At 33.7% G+C, this 21,978-nt stretch overlaps 1 protein-coding gene across 1 annotated transcript; it reads right to left on the bottom strand.

Moving 5' to 3' along the window:
- Positions 1-2,066: 2,066 nt before the first annotated feature.
- On the bottom strand, positions 2,067-20,517 carry LOC140435190 (S-adenosylmethionine-dependent nucleotide dehydratase RSAD2-like). The gene is made up of 6 exons (XM_072523970.1): positions 20,407-20,517; positions 20,032-20,339; positions 12,133-12,353; positions 8,467-8,630; positions 6,543-6,732; positions 2,067-2,410 (listed from the first exon to the last, which is right to left on the bottom strand). The coding sequence occupies exons 2-6, from the start codon at positions 20,327-20,329 to the stop codon at positions 2,246-2,248; spliced, it is 1,038 nt and encodes a 345-aa protein (XP_072380071.1). The 5' UTR covers positions 20,330-20,339; positions 20,407-20,517; the 3' UTR covers positions 2,067-2,245.
- Between the last annotated feature and the right edge of the window lie 1,461 nt (positions 20,518-21,978).

Here is a 21,978-nt window from a genome sequence, read left to right as displayed (position 1 = left end):
ACTCCAAAATTAGGGTTCTTTCATACACTAAAAGGAAGTACCAAGTTTCAAGACTACAACTTTTCCTTAAAGAGAAACGACATAAGAATATGAGAAGAAAAAGACCTGTTACTCTACATTTAATAGGGTGTTTATATCAAGAAGAAACTATGTACCAATTTTCAGGAATCTAAGACTTTCAAGAAAAAAAAAGACAAAAAGAAAAGGAAACATATCTATTTACTCTAATGACTAGAAATTTGATATAAAAATTAGAGGAAAAACGATCTTTGACTGACTCTAAATAATAGGATTCTTTCTTGCACCTTATGTCTTAAGTTTTAAGATTATAGGATTTTCATTTGCTGTCTCTACAATCAACACAGCTTAAATTAAGGAGGAAATACATATAATTTTTTTCCCACACACAATTCATAACAGTAAAGATAATTGATAAAATTTTCTCCCTGCAACCTAATTCATAAGTTGAGAATAATACTTACATAATTTCTCCAAACATAAAGAGTAGGGGTTGACTTAATTACCAAAAAGAACTTTAACACTGATTTTCTCCTCATTCTGACACCAGGAGCGAGTTCTATCACTGCTATGAATAGTTAAAATCAAACTACATAGTATCATCTGACTGCTACAATTCAATATAATGTGTGTATTTACAAAAAAAGCGTTCTTGAAGAATCGGTTTCCTTGGACATAATTGATTCACTCGTTTACTATAAAGTAAACTCTAAAATAGTTTTTCATTTATTTAGAATTACCGCATCAACCATGAAAGGTTATTAGAGTGGTTTTACAGATTTTACAGTTACTAAATATACAAATTACAAAATAATAGTTATTGAAGAGGTGTTTTATGTCGTCTTGTAATAAGAACACCTTTATTTTGAGATACGCAAGCGCAGTTTGCGTCCTTTATTTTTGTCCTTTAATAAAATAGGACGCCTGTATTTAAGTTAAATACAGGTCAGCGAACTTTTATTTACAGATCCCTTATTTTGACGTAACCTCGTAACCTGTCAAATTACTAGTAGAAGGAAGAAAGACGTGTAATTTCACTTATATTTATATGGATATTTGATCAAATTTCTTGTATGCTGTTCTGTTTTATTTAATGAATATTGTTTTTAGTATTATTATTATTCTCAATTAATAAATCTTCATGATTATTGTTTTACGTTATACCGATACCATTCATAAGTAACAATTTTATTTCTTCATCATTTGCGCTAGCTAAACTATATCTAATGGTTTTGCCACATTGTAAGATGAGTATTATCTTACCAATTTCTCCACTTTTTCAGTTCCTGCGATACTTGCGTGTGACGATACCGAAAGAAATCTAACGTTTGCGTGTTTGTTTTGTAGGTGGTAAAGTGCCAGTTGTATTTGTTGCAGGATAGCATGTGTGAAATATATTTGCCTTAAGCTCTGAAGAATAGATAAAGTCGGGAATTAAAAAAAAGTTTGAGCTTGCATGACTCTTACATACATCTATTGTTTTTAAAATGCCGATTGCTTCTTCCGTAAAAATGCTGCAGGAAATCTTGTTATAGCGCTTGTATATTCTGATATCCGTTTTTGATATAGTTTGTTAATCATTATGGGATTTGTGATACTCTTTAGATAGTCGTGAGAGATATATCAATAGCGGGAGTATTAGTAGTTCGAATGAGGTATAGCTCGTTGTGTAGGATAAGAAAGTGTCAGCTGATTCAGGTCAAAACCATATCTCGTTAAACGTTCTTTAAGGGTTGGATATTTTAATTTTTTATGACATTGAGTAGGTGGATGTGTTTTGTAAAGAAGTGGGTAGTTTATGTTATTAGGGTTGGAAGACAATCTGGCAGAGTAATTTAAAGAAATGTGTTGTCTTCGTATTGATAGGGGGGTTCATCTAAGATAACCTGAAAAATTAAAACAGGACTAGTTCGGTAAGCACCCCGAACAAGCCTTAACATATACGTTGTATAACGTTTAGTTTTTTAAGAATATGATTACTCGCAGGTAAGTAGCACATTGCACCATAAGCCAGTTTACTTCGGATTAATGATTGGTATTTAAAATACTTTTGTTAGATATTTCATTTATTTTTTTAAGAATATATGTACATTATTCGATCAAATTACATTAACTATCTTATTAAAACGGTACAAAAATAAAATATTTCACTCGTCCTTAACATCATCTTTGAGGCTCAATTTGAGCAACAAATAAATGTTCAATAATTTAAACCATTCTTAGGCAATCACCATGACAATTTATTTGCTTCTTTGGACCATTTGTATATTCCACCTCTCTTTTTGAACATTGCTTCGTCGAAACCAGCAAACTTGAGAGCGTTGGATACACCAACGTCTAGAATGGATTTTGAAGGACATTTGGAGCCAGATGTGCAGTCTAGAAACCGCATCTTAAAAAAATAAATAGATTAGTATTAATAAAACAATTATATTTATTCATTTATATTTGTACAAGTTGAGTGGTGTCGAAGACAAAACCAGTTTGCGAGAAAATAAATATATGGTTTGTAATTTTAAAACTATTTAAGGCTCATTATATATTTTGCATTGATTACAGATTTCTTTAAAATAGCATACATTAGCATCTGAGTTGAGATTCGAATGTTAAATAGGTATTAGGAAGATGGAACTGATGGAGAGGGACGTTCAGTGCATAGCATATATAATAATAGCAAGTAAGTCTTCTTTGTGTATCATGCATGTTTTCAAGCGTTGGCTATCGTCATATTAACAATCTGCTAGAATGCTTCTCGGTCGGTAGCTACATGAAACTTTTGTCTAATGTTACACAGCCAGTGTTTGTTTTCTTCCAATCCAGCGTTTTCCTTCTATTTTTCCCGGAATGATTAACCGAAGTTAGGTTAGGACCAAAATTAGGTCCTTTCATTATATAACCGAAATATTGGACCTTCGTCATACAGTGGCTCACAGCTTAAATGATGCAGTCGCTATTCAATAAAACTGGTTTATGTCAGTGGCTCAATATTTATTAGAAAACAATTATGTTCTACTTGTTTCCGTTATTTTGTTCATTAAATTTTGCAGCCCTTCTATGGTATTGGAAAACAATATTGTATCATCTGCATACCGCAGGTTATTGAGTTTGACTCCATTTATTGAGATGCCTTCATCAATATCTTTTAGGGCCTCTTCAAAAATGTACTCCGAGTACAGGTTGAATATCAGTGGTGAAATTATGTACCCCTGTCTCACTCCCCTTAAGATTTTGACCTGATCTGTATATTCTCTATCTATTCGAAGCACCGCTGATTGATTCCAATACAAGTTAGCTATTATTTTTAGGTCTCTTCCGTCAATCCCTGTCCTCTTCAGCACTTCCATCATTTGTTCATGCCTGACTCTATCGAAAGCCTTCTTGTAGTCAATCAAGCATACAAAAACATCACAGCTGATATCTCTACATTTCTGAAACAATACCTGCACGCTAAATAAAGCTTCCCTCGTACCAACGGCGTTCACAAATCCAACCTGATTGAGCCGAATTTTGTTCCTCGCATTTCAGGTAAATTCTTTTGTTCTTCTTCTTAAAGTTCCATCTCCTATCGGAGGTTGGATATCATAACGGCTATGGTCACTTTGTTAGCTGCTGCTCTGAAAAGTTGTAGTGAACTACAGTTAAACCATTCTCTAAGGTTTTTCAGCAAGGAGATGCGTCTTCTTCCTATGCTTCTTCTTCCTTGGATCCTTCCTTGCATAATAATTCTCAGCAGCTCATATTTTTCTCCTCTGGTTATGTGACCCAAATATTCTAGTTTTCTTCTTTTTATGCTGTTCATAATTTCTAACTCCTTATTTAGACGTCGTAGTACCTCAGCATTGGTAATCCTTTGAACCCACTGAATTTTTAATATTCTTCTGTAACACCAAATTTCGAACGCTTCTATTTTCCTTATGTGTTGTTTCTTCAATGTCCAAGCTTCCATTCCGTATAGTAAGATAGAAAATATGTAACATCTTAGAGCCCTCAATCTGAGATGCAACTGAAGGTCTCTGTTGGTAAGCATTGTCTTCATTTTCACAAATGCTTGCCTTGCAGTTTCAATTCGGACTTTGATTTCTCTGCTTTGGTCATTTTTGTCATCAACCCAGGTTCCCAGATATTTATATGTCTCTACTTTTTCTATTTGGGTTTGCTCTATCATTAATCTTTCATTTCCATGTTGCGTTTTTGAGACAATCATGAATTTAGTTTTTCTCTTATTTATTTTTAGTCCGTATCTAATGCAATAATCGTTAATTCTATTTACCAATTCTTGTAGCGATTCCAGGGTGTCTGCCATTATAACGGTGTCATCAGCGAATCTTATGTTATTTACTATTCTTCCGTTTACAGAGATTCTATCACCCAGATCCGCTATCGCTTCCTGGAATATGGCTTCACTGTACACGTTAAACAGTAATGGTGACAGAACACAGCCCTGTCTTACTCCTCTCTTTATATCTATATTTTCGGACTTTTGTTCTTCTATCTTTATATTGGCCTTTTGATTCCAATACAGATTGATAATGATTCGTAAGTCTCGTCTGTCTATATCTTTGTTTCTCAGTACTTCTATTAGTTTTTCATGTCGGACCCTGTCGAATGCCTTCTCGAAGTCGATGAAACAGGAATAAATATCTAGGTTCATATCTAAGCATCTTTGAGAGAGGACATTAAAAGCAAACAATGCCTCTCTCGTTCCCAGTCTCTTGCGGAACCCAAACTGAGTATCATCCATATCATCTTCTAGTTTTCTATATAATCTTCCATGAATCACCTTTAGAAATATTTTGAGGGTATGGCTTATTAGTGATATTGTCCTATAGTCTGAACAATCTTTGGCATATACTGTTTTTGGTATTGCTACAAAGGTGGACACCAACCATTCCTGTGAGATTTTTCCAGTTTTATATACTTCATTAAATAGGTCCAGAAGTACAGGTAGAGTTTCATCGTCTAGACATTTCAGTAGTTCCGCAGGTATTTCGTCTGGACCTACAGTTTTTCCGTTTTTTGCGTTTCGTATTGCTTGTTCGATTTCCTCTATTATGATCTCTGGCCCCGTTTCGCTGTCGATTTCTTCCGGTTCTTGCCGATTATCCTCAAACAGATCTGTTATGTATGTCTTCCATTTTTTTAATTTCTCTTTAATTTCTATAATGATTTTTCCATTTGTGTCTTTCAGAAGGGCATCTTTCTTTTTTCTCAGTGTATTTGTCATTTCCTTTATTTTCTTATGCATGTTAAAGCTATCGTACTGTTTAGCATATGCCTCTATTTCACTGCATTGATTAGCAAGCCAGGTGGATTTGGTCTCTTTTATTTTCTTTCCTATCAATCTCTGTAGTTTCTTGTAATTTGCTTTACTCCTGCCTTTATGTTTCCTTCTTTCCTCCATTAGATCTAAGATTTCTGAAGTCATCCATCTCTGTTTTTTTCTTATTTTTGTCTGCAGTAGCTTTTCTCCTGCCTTTATTAAAGTTTCCTGTACCATGTTCCATTTGTCATTAACATCTGTTGTTTTTATCACGTCTTGTTTGATTTTCTTTAAGTTATCATTTATTTCTTGTTTTAAGCTCTGACGTATAGGTTCTTCTTTTATCTTTGAGACATCAAACCGTGGTATATTTGTTTGTTTTTGGATCTTCTTCAATTTTATCTGCATTACGCCTACTAATGGATTATGGTTTGAATTTATGTCAGCTCCGGGGTATGTTCTCAGAGACTTTATAGCGTTTTTATATCTAGATTTTATTAAAATGTAATCTATCTGGTTTCGAACAATGTTGTCTTCTGAATCCGCAGGTGATTTCTAAGTATAAAGTCTTCTTTTAGGTAATTTAAAATTTGTATTCATTATTACCATCTCCTCGCTTTGGCAGAATTCAGTCTGTCCCCTCTTTCATTTCTTTCTCCCAAGCCAAATTCCCCCACGCATCCGTCCACTTTTCCTTTTCCAACCTTGGCGTTGAAATCAAATTCTTTTGTCGGTGACTTTTAAAAACAGCTTCAGCAGATGGCTCATTAGGCTTATGGTCCTATAGTCTTCACAACCTTTTGCTCCTGGTTTTTTGGGCAATATTACGAACTCCGATTTGAGCCACTCTACTGGTACGTTTCCTACAGCTTCATCAGTTCTGCAGGAATTTCATCAAGTCCAGTTGCCTTTCCATCCTTCATTTGTGTGACGGCTGCTGTTATTTCTTCTGCTAGGATTTCGGGACCTGAATTTTCTTCAATTGTGGATTTTTCTGTGGAAATACCTGGGAAATTCCCAGCTATTTCTTTCACCTTTCGATGTACATTGAAGTTATCATATCGACTCTGATACTCCTCTACTTCTTGACATTGTTTTGTTTTTCTCATTATTAATCAAACCTGTAGTTTTGATTAATATCTGTATACATCGAAGGTGCTTAGTATGTGCTGTTTGTGTATTAGAATGATTTTCGTATAAAAGAGTTAAAAGAACACCTAAGTCAATGTGAAATTGAAGAATGTTATAAAATTAAGAAACTTACATATTCATCCAAGATTAAGTAACTGTTTTGCATTTTTTTGTTGGATTCAGGGACCAAACATTTTACATTTTTATGACGATGTAAAAATTCATTGAATACATCCTCGGTAATATAAAACCGCTCTGCGTTGCGTAAAGCTTCGGGTCCAGCATTTTCTCCTTCTAGTAGCAAGCACTGAAATACTTTCCACCTAAAAAATATTACAATTTTAATTTTAATATATTTTCATTAAAATATACATAAATAAAAATATTAGGTAAAAATTCGTTCAGATAAAGATTCAAAGATTAAATTAACATCAGCAAGGACTCCTTCAATCTGCAAACAAAAGCAAACGAAGCAGCAGAGTATCTACTGAGAGTCCTACCTAAAGCTATCCTATCTTATCTGCAAACCCTATCTAAACTATCTCGTTCTTCTTCTTCTTTACGTGCCATCTCCGCGACGGAAGTTGGCAATCATCATGGCAATTCTGATCTTAGATGCGGCCGCTCTGAATAGTTCGATTGGTGTGCATCCGTACCATTCCCTCAAGTTACGTAACCATGAGATTCATCTCTTTCACACTTCTCTTGCCCTGGATTTTCCCTTGTATAATTAATTGAAGTATGTTGTATCTTTCATTACGCATAATATGCCCCAGGTATTGCAGCTTTCGTGTCTTGATGGTTTCCAATATTTCCATTCTTTTGTTGGCTCTTCTCATGACTTCGTTGTTTGTTACACGCTTGGTCCATGACATCTTCAGGATTCTTCTATACACCCACAGTTCAAATGCTTTCAACTTTTTAGTAGTCGACGAGTTAAGTGTCTATGCTTCTATCCCGTAAAGCAGATTCGAGAAAATATAACACCTTGCCAGCTTAACTCTTAAGTCTAATTTCAGTTCTCTTGTACAAAGTCCCTTTCTCATTTTATTGAAGTTTGTTCGTACTTTCTCTATTCGAACTTTGATTTCTTTGGAGTAACCCTTTGTGTGATTAATATTGTGCCAGTATAATTGTAGTTTTCAACTTGTTCTAAAGGTTTACCGTTAATTTATCAGGCTTTCATCATTATTTTGGGTTTTTGTTTTTGATATCCTCATAAATTTAGTTTTCTTGATGTTTATTGATAATCCATATTCTTCTCCATACTCAACTATCTTGTTCATTAGCTTTTGAAGGTATTGGAGGTTGTCTGCTATTATTATAGTATCGTCCGCATATCTAATGTTGTTAATTGGTGTTCCATTGACCTTTATTCCTGCATTTTCTCTCTCAAGAGCTTTTTTCATAATTTCTTCAGAGTATGCATTGAATAGTAGTGGGGTTTAATGTCGAACTCTTCTGATGTGTGTTCATTAATGAGTATGTGTGCCTTCTGTTTATAAAACAAGAAACTGCCTCCTGAACACAAACAAATATAGCGAAGATCTCAGCCTGGCAGATTGATTAATAGGAACCAAGAATCTGACTCAACTCAGTCCGATTTCACGCCCCAGCGCTTGTCCGCTGGATCCATCTGTAAACCAGATGAGCCCACTCCGACAGTAACGCTGGTTCTCGTTTGACTTACTCATCACGACCAGAAAGGAGATTGTGAACTCAAAGCGATTACAACGAGGAAAATTTAAAAATCAATATAGATCAGAGAATGAATTAATGAGAAATGTACGTCAAAAGCCACCAAACACATTAAGCTACTACAGTTTTTAAAAACTAAAATAGTGGATAGCACCAGCTAAAAAAGAAAGAGGCAGACCAAATACACGATAGAAGATAGAACAGAATGAAGAAAAATTGTGGAAAACAACAACTTATAAAAAGATTCAGAAACGGCGTATCGTTCAGATAAAAAATGATTCTCCAGTGAGAATCATCCGGCACCCGCTGTAGCTACATTGTGATATAAATAAGCTATAACAAATCATAAGGATGCTTACCTGATAGGGTTGAGACTCATAATATTTTCGCTCATATCTTCATCATAATTGTAGGTATTGACGACTGTATTAATTTTAAATAGAACGTCGTATTTCTGACACCAGTCTCGTACTCTAAACAGTTGCTCAATGTGATTTTTGTTTCCTTGACCTCTACCAATACTCTTAAAATATAAAATATTATTTAGGACATGGTTTAAGATATGTAGTGGTGTAAAAAGTGTTGGACTATGGTTAAACTGTGATTTTTCAAATTATGCATATTCTAAAATAAAATATAATTTTAATCACGCCCTCTACTGACGGATCGTACCCTACTGGCTAGAAGTAGAGATGCTTCTCTATAGAGGACATTGTTTAATAGTTCTAAAAAGATTCAGTTAATAAAAAGGTATTGGGTATTAAAAGCTAAAAAAATTTGAAACAAAAAGAAAAAATCCGAAAATTTCTAGGTGGGAAATCTAAAATTGTATTCCACGACATATCGGTTCATCTGGACAAGAACCTATAATTTGTTTTTTTATACTCAAAATACGAGTAAATAGTACGAAATAGTTAAAGTACGAAATAAATATATAGAAAATACAGTTAAGTTTTGATTTCACATAATATAGTGCCTCTACAATTCCCTTATACCTATTTCATCCTAGCAGAACTCATCAGAACGACTGACTAGACCCCTTAATTTCTTATTTGTAATGTTAAAATTAGATTAAAATATAAGACGCTACAAAGAATTCTAATCGGAGGCACCTAATCCAGTGATGGTGAACCTTTTGAGCTCGGTATATCAAAATTTGAAAAATCGACACACTTAATTTTGTGGTAACACGATATTATAATTGAACAAAAACAATAAAGGAATATAAAGTTTATATATAGAATTAATAACTTTTTTGGTTGTGAAGTTTTGAGGTTCTGCTAAATCTTCTATGTCTATGCTATATATTTAAATTATAGAAATTTTTATCTTTGAAAATGCGTGTCACCAAAAATGAGCTCGCTTGTCAGCACTAACACGCGTGTCATCAGCATCGGTTCGCCATCACTAACCTAATCAAATAACCAAACACTATTTTTTGTTTCCAGCATATCAAGTCACCTAGGGTTCGATAACAAGGAAAGAGTTCCACCAGAGTTCAATCCTTTTGATACCGTAGGTATCTAGGATGAGTGAATTTTCTCCTTAGAGGGAGTGTGAGCCATTTGGTTAAATCTGGATAATACTCAAAAGCAAACTTAATTCCAATCACATGGTAAAAGCAATAAACACATACGCAATTCCATTTTTCACATATCCATTTCTTCTTCTTCTTATTCCTCTTTATAAGCAATTCTGCTTGTTCATTGGCGGATTAATACCTCTATGGAAGGTTGTCACTACATCTTTTGCGCGGTCGTCGTCCGATACTTCTGCCGATTGGTGACTTATCTCTTGCTATTTTGACGACACGGTTCTCCTCCATTCTGCTTATGTGGTTATTCCATTCTTTTTTCTATTTTGTGTCCATTCATTTATACACTGTCCGTTACATTTTCTTCTAATGTCTTCACTTCTCTTTCGATCTCTCAGCGTATTTCCTGTAATTCTTCTCAGTACTCTCATCTCTGCCGTTTCCAGTAGCCTTTGCGTTGTGGCTGTGTCGGGTCTTATTTCTGAGGCGTATGTCATTATTGGTCTTACACTGGCTTTATAAATTCTTGATTTCATCTCAGTGTCAATGTGTCTGTTTCGCCATATAGTGTTATTAAGGCACCCTGCCAGTCTCTTTCCTTTTTGTACTTGATCTCTCACTTCTTTGTCCAGGTCTCCATAGCTAGACAGTGTAATTCCCAGGTATTTTATTTCCATTACTTGTTCAATACAGATGCCATCAATTTCTATTTTACATCTAGTTGGTTCTTTGCTGATTACTATTGTATGTTAAATCTGTGGACCAGTCTTTGCAGACTATCTTCATCTTGGGCTATCAATATTGCGTCGTCTGCGCAACAGAGTATTTTGATTTATGTTTCCCATTCTGTATTCTCTTCTTTTGTTAACGGTTTTAATGATTTCATCCATGATCAAATTGAAGAGCTTGGTGCTCCATGAATCCCCTTGTCTTATTCCGCTGCCTATTTCTATAGGTTCTGTAAGTTGTACATTTATTCTGACTTCAATTTTGTTGTTTTGATAGATGTTATCGATATATCATACCCATTTGGCATTATAAAATGGTCGAATACGGAAACTCAAGAACTGAATAGACCAAATAGGCAGTGATAGCATATGAAGCGGAAGTATGATGTCTTAGGAAAAAAGATGAAGAAAAACTAAGAATTATTGATGGAAAAATTATGAGAATACACAGCCCAATAAAGACAGAACAAGGTGAATATAGAAGACTAACGAATCATGAAATAAGAAATAGAAATATAACCGAAGGGGAAGACATAGTAAAATTTATTAATGCACAAAGACTGAGATGGTTTGGATACATACAGAGAAGAGAAGAAGACGCACTAATTAGGAAGGTAACAAAACGGAAACCAGTAATAAACAGACCAAAAGGAAGACATGTTCGAATGTTTTAAATATCATTTTTGACGATTTGGCCACTTATCTAAATGTAATTCCCACTAAGATATTAAATAATACAAGATCATTTAATTTTTAACTATAAAAAAAAATGTAATATGATGACAAGTATGAATTTGATGGCAATACGATATTCACGGATATCGACACCTCAATACCTATATAATTTCTTTGTCGATAACAGTGTTTAGATAACATGAATCATTTTTCAATGACATTTGTGGATGAAACCTTATTTTTCTAATAACAATATGTTCCGACTAATGCATAACTTTGATTATTTGTATACCACACTTACATTATAAGTCACAAAAAATTAAACAAAAATCATTAAAACATGTTTGTTAATAAATCCACTGTATGAATACCATATACTATATTCCGATTGACACATCAGAGCAGTAAAATTTTATACATAAAGATGTTGTAAAAGATATCTTCGCTTACTTGGTCTACTAGTAATAACACAGTCTAGTTGTGTACTGTCTACACAATTTGGCAACTCAGCCAATGGATGTAACGATAAAAAACTGTAATTTATGTTAGTGTTTGAAAATATTTCAGAGTCACCATGTAGAAATCTACAATTTAATTGAAAATTTTACCACAGCAGCATGCTGTAGTAGAGCCATCGCTAGAATCAGAAACAAGTTAATTGGGGGTGCAGATCCACCTTAAAAGAACTTGATTGGAATCTTCCACTTTTTGGAATTCTACATCGAGGATTTCGATGCGAAGCCTAATAAGCAAGCCCAAAACCTCAATCTAGATATTATGGTTAATATTTGCGAGAACAGTAAAATTTTTGAACGATTATTGGTTTGAGATTAAATGTTGAATTCGGACATATTAAAAAGATGAAGAATTTCACCGATATTTTCAATTTTTTAACTGTTAGAAATGCATCTAAATTACAAATAATATGCCTAGTAGAAGTACCACCTCCATACACTTTTTGGCTAAAGTATCTACGTATTCATTATCCTTAGCTTCGTAGATTTTTTTTTGTCTTGTAATGAACGATATAGAAAAATAATTCATTTACACATTAGGTAAATATATGCAGTATTCATAATTAAAATTACCTTATTAGTTTCTTCGTGAAAAGAATCACATGAAATGGCCATAATATCAACATACTTTCCATATCTCTGAAACCAATTTTCCTTTATCATAGATCCATTGGAAACAATTGAGACGGATTGTAACTGAAGCGTTTCTTTACAAAACTTTACCATTTCTCCTAGATGTCTTCCACGTTCAGGTAAGAATGGCTCACCACCACTAAAATTAATTTTTACCATTCCTACAATGACACAGAAATTTACCTACATGAAACGTACCGATTTTTTACGCGGATATGCTCAAACTAACTGAAAATGTGTACTTTCTCAAATATCGTTTGAAAAAATATTTAAATAAATTATGTATTTGATGTTTCTAATTTAAGATCGGAATCCTTTTCTAAAATACGTTGTTTAATGATAAGATGTGATAAGAACAACAACGACCTTAATAAAGAAACCCACGTGGTTAGGTAATTAAATATGTTTTATTTGAACGGGTGTCGAAAAATGACGCAATCTGTATTCTAGAACTGTTACTAATTGGTCTAATTCAATCGAACGATAAACAAATGTAGTGTAATGTCGCGAGGGGAGCCAGCTTTATAAAAAATACAGCGTCACTGTCAATACAGTGTCGTATTCTCGTGAAAATATTTGGAGAAATATCAATACATCTGGGAATACATACCTCACTCCCTACTACTATTTCACACCATTTAATCGTTCCGAGTTTTATGTTATCCAAAAGAGAACAATAATTTTTTGCACAGGTACCCGAGATGAAGTAATCAAGATTCATGAGCACTGAGGCACCGGCACGAGCTTGGTAGTCATAACCTCTCTATGGTCGGTTGACGAGGTAAGTAACCATCGTTTACCAAATCGGGAGCAGATCGTCTGTCACACACAAAACCCCTTTGTGGAGATATAATTCTAGAGGTTTCACAAAAAGAATGGTAAAACAGGGAGAAAGGTGTACAACGCCACCTCTACTAAAGCGGCATTACCGCAGAAAGGTCTCGAATGCTCCATTCCCAGGGCATTCAAGATAAAAAACAAGTAAATCATCCCTAACGTTATGTCTAAGATTGGGGAGGGGCGGGAGGTAGTTTGGGGGTCAGGGAGGTACCGTCACCTCGTCTCCACGATACACATGACCTCTTTGATCTTCGGACATCATTTTTGGTAAGATTTTTGATCTTACCCCGTGAACCTCATGTTCCCTGGAGCTGGGATTTAGTTTGTTGTGTGTTTGTAGTGTGTATATGTGTGTGTGACGAAGACATTCAATAGTTGATTTTGATAGATCATAAAATTAGATACACTACTTTTACCTGAGTAAAATAAAAACCAAAGCTGGGCAATAATTGAATTTATTCGTAAAACAATTGTAAATAGTATAATGTCGAAATTTGAAGATGGACAAAATACGCCAAAAAAATATTGAGTGTCATGGAAATTGGAAAGGTACGTTATGGTAAAGATCACATAGAATTAGAGCAGAGCAGACAATTATAAAGGGTGTAAATGAACAGCAGCTGAATTTGAGAAAAATCTACAAATGAAGAAAAATCAAGAACGGAACTCCCTAGAGGGAAGAAAGCAAAGAATACTGAAAAAAACCTGGAAAACCATGAAAAAAGCAATGTGTATGAGAAACTTGGACGAAAAAATAGAATAAGGGCAAACATCAGTAGAAAGAGATAATAATTGCTGCGGGATTATAATGAAAGAAGAATATTTGATTATCGTTGTCAATCTTCCTAGAAGAAAAAGCATATCTATAGTAGAAAAAATTGTAGGATATTCAAAGTCATTATGAAACACAATTTTTATTTTTCAATCTAATATTGCCACAAGCTCTTGTACTATAAGTAACAGCAATATATTTATAGACTGCAATTATTATATAAATACTATTTATAAACTGATAAATTTAGTTCAAAGTCAAGGTTACAATTTATCAGGATACGTTAGTCAATAGTCAATATAAAGGTTGTTGTCAATATAAATGCTAATAATTCTATTATATAAGTACTTAATTTTTCTCTTTGTCGTTTGTCTTTGTTTTTATGTCTGCCTCGTCTTTCGTCTATTTTGCCGTGTTAAGTCCAAAGGCGGTAACTGCTTATTTGATCGAAAATGGAATTTTTCTATTTTTATATAAAACCATATATTTTATATAGACCCGTATTTTAAATCAATTTACTAAGGCGTTAAAGTAGTATAAGCATTTTATTTTAAATAAAACTGCAATTTTGTTTTGGCAACTATGCCAATTAGCGGTATATACGCAATATGTACGGGTTTTTGACTTTATCTGCTAGAATCGCTGCCAATATATATTAGCATATTGCGCTTACTGCTTATATACATACTTTCAAAAGTGCCACCCTATTATTTTAAAGATTCTGCGAAAATGTATAACTAACAAATTGTTATAGGAATTAAATCATAGACATATGACACAAGATAGCCTTATCGTTGCAATACCAGCCCGTTCCCAAAGTGCGAAAGACAAAACTGACGCAAAGCAGTCCCTGTATCCATTTTTAATGTGCCAGGTTTATCAACCATGTGACCTACATAAATGACCAATTAAAAAATCACGTGGTCGATGATCCCTAGTTCATCAACCTTTAGCTTTCGATAAGTGTCTAAAGAAAAAAAAACAGGTAGGCGAGGGATTCTTGGTATTTAGGTTGGGAACTCTGATCTTTTCTAGCCGAGACAAGTAAAATGTAATGACTGAAAAAATGTAGAAGCAATAATGAAGCGGCTTCCGGGTAGACAGTAGAACTCGCAGAACACGAGTTTTTTCACTATTGAACAACTGAATTAACTATTAAATGGACATCAGCGGCCATTGCGACAACAAACTAAGGAAATGAGAGCGAAATCTGTTCGTTTGGGTATTTTATAAGCGATTTCCAGACTAATTAGAATTGCGTAGCAATATAGATGTTTTTACTAGGTACTTGAGGTATGGAATATACAACTGCGTCATATTACGCAGTTTTTTTCATGAGAAAAGTTACAAAATTTTAACGTAATCACACCCAGGCAAAATTAATAGCATGGGAACGTAATAAAACAGTCTACGAATAGTTATTATATGTACAGTGCTCATCAAAATTTTAAATACAAGAAAAATAATATGCTACAACTTAATACTAAGATTTCTGTTTTATTTCAAAAAAAGATTAGATAAAAGGTTTGATAGACCCACAGACATTAAAAATCACCAGGTAATATTTGATTAATTATACGGTGTTATGCAGTCAATCATCCTTTACGCTGCATCAGTGTGGAGTGGTGCGATAGAGATACCGACCTACAAAGGTCTCACGATACGAGTGGACAGAAGGAGTCTGCTGCGAGTAGCCTGCGCCTACAGGATTGTATCTGCGGCGGCCTTGTGGGCTATCACGGGTTGCGTTCGTCTGCATGTGTTAGCAGTAGAAAGGAGATATCTCCATTTGACAACAGCTAAAAGAAGAATGGGAAAGATCAATGGAAATATTCCAAGAAGAGTGGAACAGCACGGAAGATGTTGCCCATTGGACTAAGATACTGATTTCAAGCCTAAGAGACTAGGTGGATTGTGGTCACAGGCTACTGGATTATGTCATGAGGCAAGTGCTCACAGGACATTCGTTTTTTAGGGCGTATCTTCATAGGTTCAGAAAAACAGACACATACAAATGCCTATACTGCGAATACTCAGACACTGTTACTCACTCAATGCGGGAGAGTAGTAGATGGATAGTGGAGAAAAACAGGTATGAACCCTGTGACTGTGAAAGAGATGTTCGTGAAGATGACGTAAGGAGGGATGGAATAGTCTACAGTCTACACAATTACATTCGAGCAGTCAATTAAGAAGACAGAACAAGAGAAACACCAGCCGGGCCAACGATAGAGATAAGATCTAGATAAGAGAAGGGAGTGCTCCGAAACGAAAGTGTCGTCAGCCTTACAGCGGCTATCCCACTTTCGGAGTACGGTATATGTACAGTCAACTACGCACAAGTATGAGAGGGTGGTTTTAGTTGGTAGGTATAACAGGAAGGCATCCGTTTGTAGGGGAAATGGGCTCGGATATATTCCTTAACCCTGAATCCAACACACGCCAGCCATCCCTAAGGATGGGTTAACCTGGTACGATTTTTAAAAATTTCCACACTCAGAAAAAACAGAGAAAAAAAAAAGGTAATATTTGATCACATGGAATCATTCAAGCAAAGTATGTCGCATTATAGACGTGAAGATGCACCATTTCAACGTTATCTTTCTAGCAATCTTTCAGCCAAAAGTGTGTAAGTATGATGATTTTCTGAAAAAAACACCTTCGCTTAATTGTTCATCGTCACTTATATCGTTTCATATTAAAAAAAAAGAATTGTCAAATTGGGCCATGAGGAGTGTGAACAATGTTAAACATTCAAGCTGCATGAAGACCCAAAGAAAATCTTTGGGGTCTAAAAAAATACACAGACTCGAAAATTTTATGAAGCCGATAAATTAAAATCCCAAAGCAGCCATATTTACTTGTACCGGTAGATCTGCAGAAGGTATGTTGCCAAGATATTGCGAGATGTTGCGAAATATTTAAATCCTTAATTTTCATACACCGTCTTGTAGTCTACAATGAAAGCTTAGCGCCATAAGGATTTAATTCTACGGAAAAATCAACGGCCATAATTTGGAACAAAGCTAAACGTGGTAGGAAATAGAAAGTGTTTTTGCAAAGTACTTTGCAAGGTCAAAGAGATCGACAAAAGATTACTAATTACAATACCTCGCAAATTTTCAGTTAAAACATGGCTAACAAGTTTAGTACCTACCTACTCAGCGCCAATTTTAAATATACACCAAAACGTCAAAATAAATGTAAAATTAATTCTCATTACAATCAATTTGGTTTAATCCCCTTTAAAATAATATTTAACTGCGTCATGTTTTAAGTAGAACTGGTTAAAGTCATTGTTTTCTTTTGGAAAATAGTGGCAATAAATATGTAAATTAAGCAAAATAAAATTACATACATAATATAATAAATAACAAATCAAACAAATCAGCGAATTTGAGATAATATAAAATATACATTGATTTGGTTACCTCATTGTTTAACATATTCTGAATTTTAAGATACGTTATGATTTAATTTAAACAATAATACGCTGTTTTAACACATTTGAATAAAGGAACATTCAGTATTTTAAAATATGTCCACGGATTTGGGATTGCATTTCAAAACGTAGGAGAGATACAGAAATACCTCGAAACAGATAGGTACCATTGTGAAGACATAACACACAAAGTTTATTTCCTGCAGTGAAGAAGAAATTTTAAATCCAATGTAAACAAACTCAAATTTTAATGTTTTCTTTGGTAGAAACTAGTAAAAATGTCAAAAAATAATATAAAAATAAATAAAAAAAGTACGGGTAATAAACTATTCACATTTTTTAACTGAAAAGCCAACAAAAACACGTCTTAATCATAACAAAAGGAAGTAAAAATATAAATATTAATGATTATATTATTATGTAAAAAGACAATGTTGTTTTAAAATTGCCACATAACAGATTTGCGCACAACGTTAAATATTACCTATGTATACGCCTACACTGTTGCCACTTTTAAAGGATTGAAAAACATTTATATCTTATCATATTAGAAAATCTCTTACATCTTAATAAACAGGTTAATAAAAATATATAACGATGTTTTATAATAAATTTTGGTGGTAAAAGACCTAAAGAACTACAAGGAGAACTATACGGCCTTAATGTGAATGTAAAAAAAACCAAAACAATGGTAATTTCAAAAAAACACACACCATTTATAAACATACTAGTCAACAACAATCTAGTTGAACAAGTGAAAAAGTTTAAGTACCTAGGCTGTTGGATACATGAAACCTTAGACCAAGAACAAGAGGTTAAATGTAGAATAGAACAGGCAAGAAACACCTTCTTAAAGATGCGACAGTTACTCACTACCCGTAATCTTGATTTGTCCCTACGATACCGCATGATAAAGTGTTATGTACATAGTGTACTATTACACGGCGTGGAAGCTTGGACGTTAACAGTCAGCTCGTTACGACTTTTAGAGAGATTTGAGATGTGGGTATTTCGTCGTATGCTGAAAATTCCATGGAGCGACCGCGTTATAAATGAAGAAGTTTTAAGGCGTATGAATAGTGAACGTGAACTCACAGAAATTGTCAAGAAGCGTAAAACGTCTTATCTTGGACACATATTTAGACACGACAGGTATAACTTCCTTCAGCTTATTATAGAAGGGAAAATAGATGGCAGACGCGTCCCGGGTAGACGACAAATGACCTGGCTGCGCAACATCAAAGATTGGACAGGATTAGACTTTCAAAGTTTAATAAGGAAAGCACAAAATAGGGAAGACTTTGCAGAGGTCATCGCCAACCTTCGCTAAGAAGACGGCACCTAAAGAAGAAAGAAAAGACCTAACACAACTTCAAACCTCACTTATTTTTTATAAGAATTACCAAGTAAAATTATATAATAGTAGGTATATGTATGACTAAACCATTTTCTTCAAAGCAGTTAAAATACCAAATTTACTAGTAACAAAGCGGTAATTTTCTGTTAGTAGGCAACAAAAAAATTTTAAAATAATATATCAATCAATCTGTAATTTTTATTTTTCATGATGGGATCTTTACACTACATGATTTATCATATGGCAATATATGAAATTGGTTATGATTCCTCGTTTCTATAATGGTTAAAAAATCATGTTTACACTAAATCACAGCATCAGGCACAAATTTGAACATAGATTGGTGTCTGTGCTGTAACTGAATGATAAGTTGTGACCATCGATACAATATACTAAGGGTGGAGCCCATTGATATTTTTTAACTCTGTTGGGATATGAAACCATTATTATCACTGCCATTTCTGCTAGTTTAGTGGTAAAATAGTAATTTTTAAAAAGCCATGGGATGATGATGATGCAAGAAATCTGGAGGAGAATGGTTATAAATTCGTAACGGATGAAGACATTTGCTAAAGGAGGTTAGTGCTCGAATTAGGCTGTAGAGCCAGAGGGTGGATGTTTTTAAAAAGAAAACATTTTAAATGGAAAATACATAAAAATGAACACCGAGCACCAAATAAAACACATTAATCATTAATCACTAACTCAAATAGAACCCATTCACATAAATTTCTGGTTCATAGAAGTCCTACACTGGTACCCATAAGTAAAAATACAACAACAATTCCTTCCTCTCAGAATTAATAGCTTAAATAGACTTATTGTTGCAGATTTTTTCATGTAGAAAAAAGAAGAATAATCATGAATAATGGAAGTGTATATTCATTAACTTTCATTAAAACTTTCCGTTTGTAAATACTAATCTATAAACGACTACAAGACTTAGATGGACATAAATATAATACCTGTCTATGATCTAATTTAGAAAGCAGTAATTGTTTATTAAAAATAATGTTTTTTTTTTTCATAAGAAAACATATTTTGTATAACAGTGGCAACACTGGCTAGAATTACTCTTCTTGACCACAAAACACGTGTTCTTGACCATAAGAAACTGTTGTCATTCTTGTCATTTCTTGTTGTTTCATGGACTCATGGTAAATAATGGCGGTGGCTTTTAAAAATTAAGACATATTTTAAATGAAATTACACAAAAAAAAACGTTTTCCAGCAATAAAATCATTGTACAGTCATATGAATAAAATGTATAGTGTACTTTAGTTTGTACTGGTTGTAGTGTACTTTACATAAGTTTACCTACACATTAGCTGAATTGATAAAAATAGGCGCTACGGATAAAAATATTCTTAAAACCGTTGACTCTGAACTACAGGTAATAGAGATAATTAATTATAAAAATAGTCTTACCTGCTTCTGTCAATTTGGTCAGACCTACTTTAGCGTCATCTAAACTCAACATGTATGATGTTTTTGCAGTGTGGAAACAAAATCCGCATTCATAATTGCATTTTCGTGTGAAATGATAATTTACACTTTTGGGAGTAGTAATTTCTTGGAGGATGTTGTTTTCTATTATTTTTTGTTTAATTCTAACACTATCTTCATAAAAGTCATATATGAAGTTCAAGATAAGTTTGTACTTTTTTGTACATAGCATGAAAACAACGAATAAGAACACACAAACTATTTTAACTTCTATAAACATTTTAGAAGTTCTAAAATAAAAAAATTAAAATCATAAAATGTACATATTCTATTATAAAATATATAATTATAACTTACGGAATTACCTATCAACTTTTATTCTTCTCACTGCTCAAATCACAAAATTATATTGTATTCTGAGATGAGATTTCTTCGTAAAGATTCTTTTATATAAATAAACGCACTTGAGTGATTCCCGCACTGACCCACTGATGAGTTGTTGGTGTTGGCATGTTCGATTCGAATTTTCGCGAATGTCATTGTCATATCGGTGAAACCCACAAACTTTAATGCTCTGAGAGGTGGTGTATTTGTAATTTAAAAATTATTTTAACACGTTTGCTGCGGAACTTTATTTTAGAACTCTCCCTTGCGCGTAATGAACTTCTTAAACCTGCGTTAGGTGCGTGTTTAAGCCATTTTGAAAAAAAAAAAAAATGTTTTTAAATAAAATAAGATGAAAAATAAGTATATACTGGTTACATTAACCAATTTTTATTCATATAGTTAAAAACAATAATATTATCAGACATTTGTAATCAATGACTAGATTATATCTGGGCATTAATAACATATGTCTTTTAAATGATCAACGCATGCGCACTTGCGGTACTTTATACACAATCTCTGGATTGTTCGGTCACGTTCCCATATCATCCTAAAGAGCCTGAATTGTAGAACGGTTTAAAATTTGTGATTTTATGAGCTGCCAACTTAACTCTTTCAAAAAACCAATCATCCTCACCTTTTTATTTAACCCTGCAGCATGTATAAATACTATAATAATAATAACTAAAATATTGTAAAAGAGTACCACAGGCGATCTTCTACTATTGAGAGGGACATTATTTTTTGCACAAAGTTGATCAATAAGATCAAGGTTTACTTGTATCACATTATAGAACGACTTATCTCTGGTTTCTGTTTGTCGTGCGTTGAGTTATCTATTGCACCGTCAAAATCCATACTAGATCATAACAGAACCACTGTTGAAAGCTTAGGACAATATGATACTATTGTATAATCATCGTGAAAACTAAAAATGGATGCCAATAATAGTTTCCTTTCGTTTCTTGGTAACAGTTCTTTTGGTATTTCTTTTCCATTTTTAAGAATTGTTCCATCATATGTTAGCTTTTTATCACCTTTAATTTTCGTAATATAGAGGGGCTAGTGAGCCAATTATCATGGGTAATGTTCCTTTTTGTATTTTTATCGGTTCCATCTAGAGTAAAACAAGGTCTTCTGCCGAATTGCTTATTCCAACATATTGTTCCAGATTGACTGTATGGCTATCAACTAAGGCAAAAACTTTCAAAACATACTTGAATATAATAAAATATAAGGTTTAAACACCTGCCTCTAAATGCCAGTAATTGTTCGTCGACTGTTCACCGTCACTGCAATATTTTTAACAGTTGTTTAATATAGTCACAAAACTTCCCTGATGGGAGCTAATTTATCAATTTCTCTCGTCTGATTTCTATCATGTATATTATTGAACCGAATACATCGCAATCAAAATCAAAATCCCTTCTTACTCATCGATAAATAACAGGATTCTAGGCCATTTTCGGTTAAATTATCTCACAAGTCTCTGAGATTTTATCTAGAACTCCGCAACGAACCTATTAGAAGAAGCAATCAAAT

The sequence above is a fragment of the Diabrotica undecimpunctata genome, chromosome 2, assembly GCF_040954645.1.
Source record: "Diabrotica undecimpunctata isolate CICGRU chromosome 2, icDiaUnde3, whole genome shotgun sequence".
Lineage (NCBI taxonomy): Eukaryota > Metazoa > Arthropoda > Insecta > Coleoptera > Chrysomelidae > Diabrotica > Diabrotica undecimpunctata.
This window is presented reverse-complemented; position numbering and strand designations above follow the sequence as displayed.

Excerpts from the sequence above, each read along its gene's own strand:
- LOC140435190 (XM_072523970.1), bottom strand. The coding sequence starts at position 20,329 with ATGTTTATAGAAGTTAAAATAGTTTGTGTGTTCTTATTCGTTGTTTTC. Across the intron at positions 12,354-20,031 it reads GACCAAATTGACAGAAGCAG|GAATGGTAAAAATTAATTTT; the intron begins GTAAGACTATTT and ends GTGTCATTGTAG. Across the intron at positions 2,411-6,542 it reads ACTTAATCTTGGATGAATAT|ATGCGGTTTCTAGACTGCAC; the intron begins GTAAGTTTCTTA and ends TATTTTTTTAAG.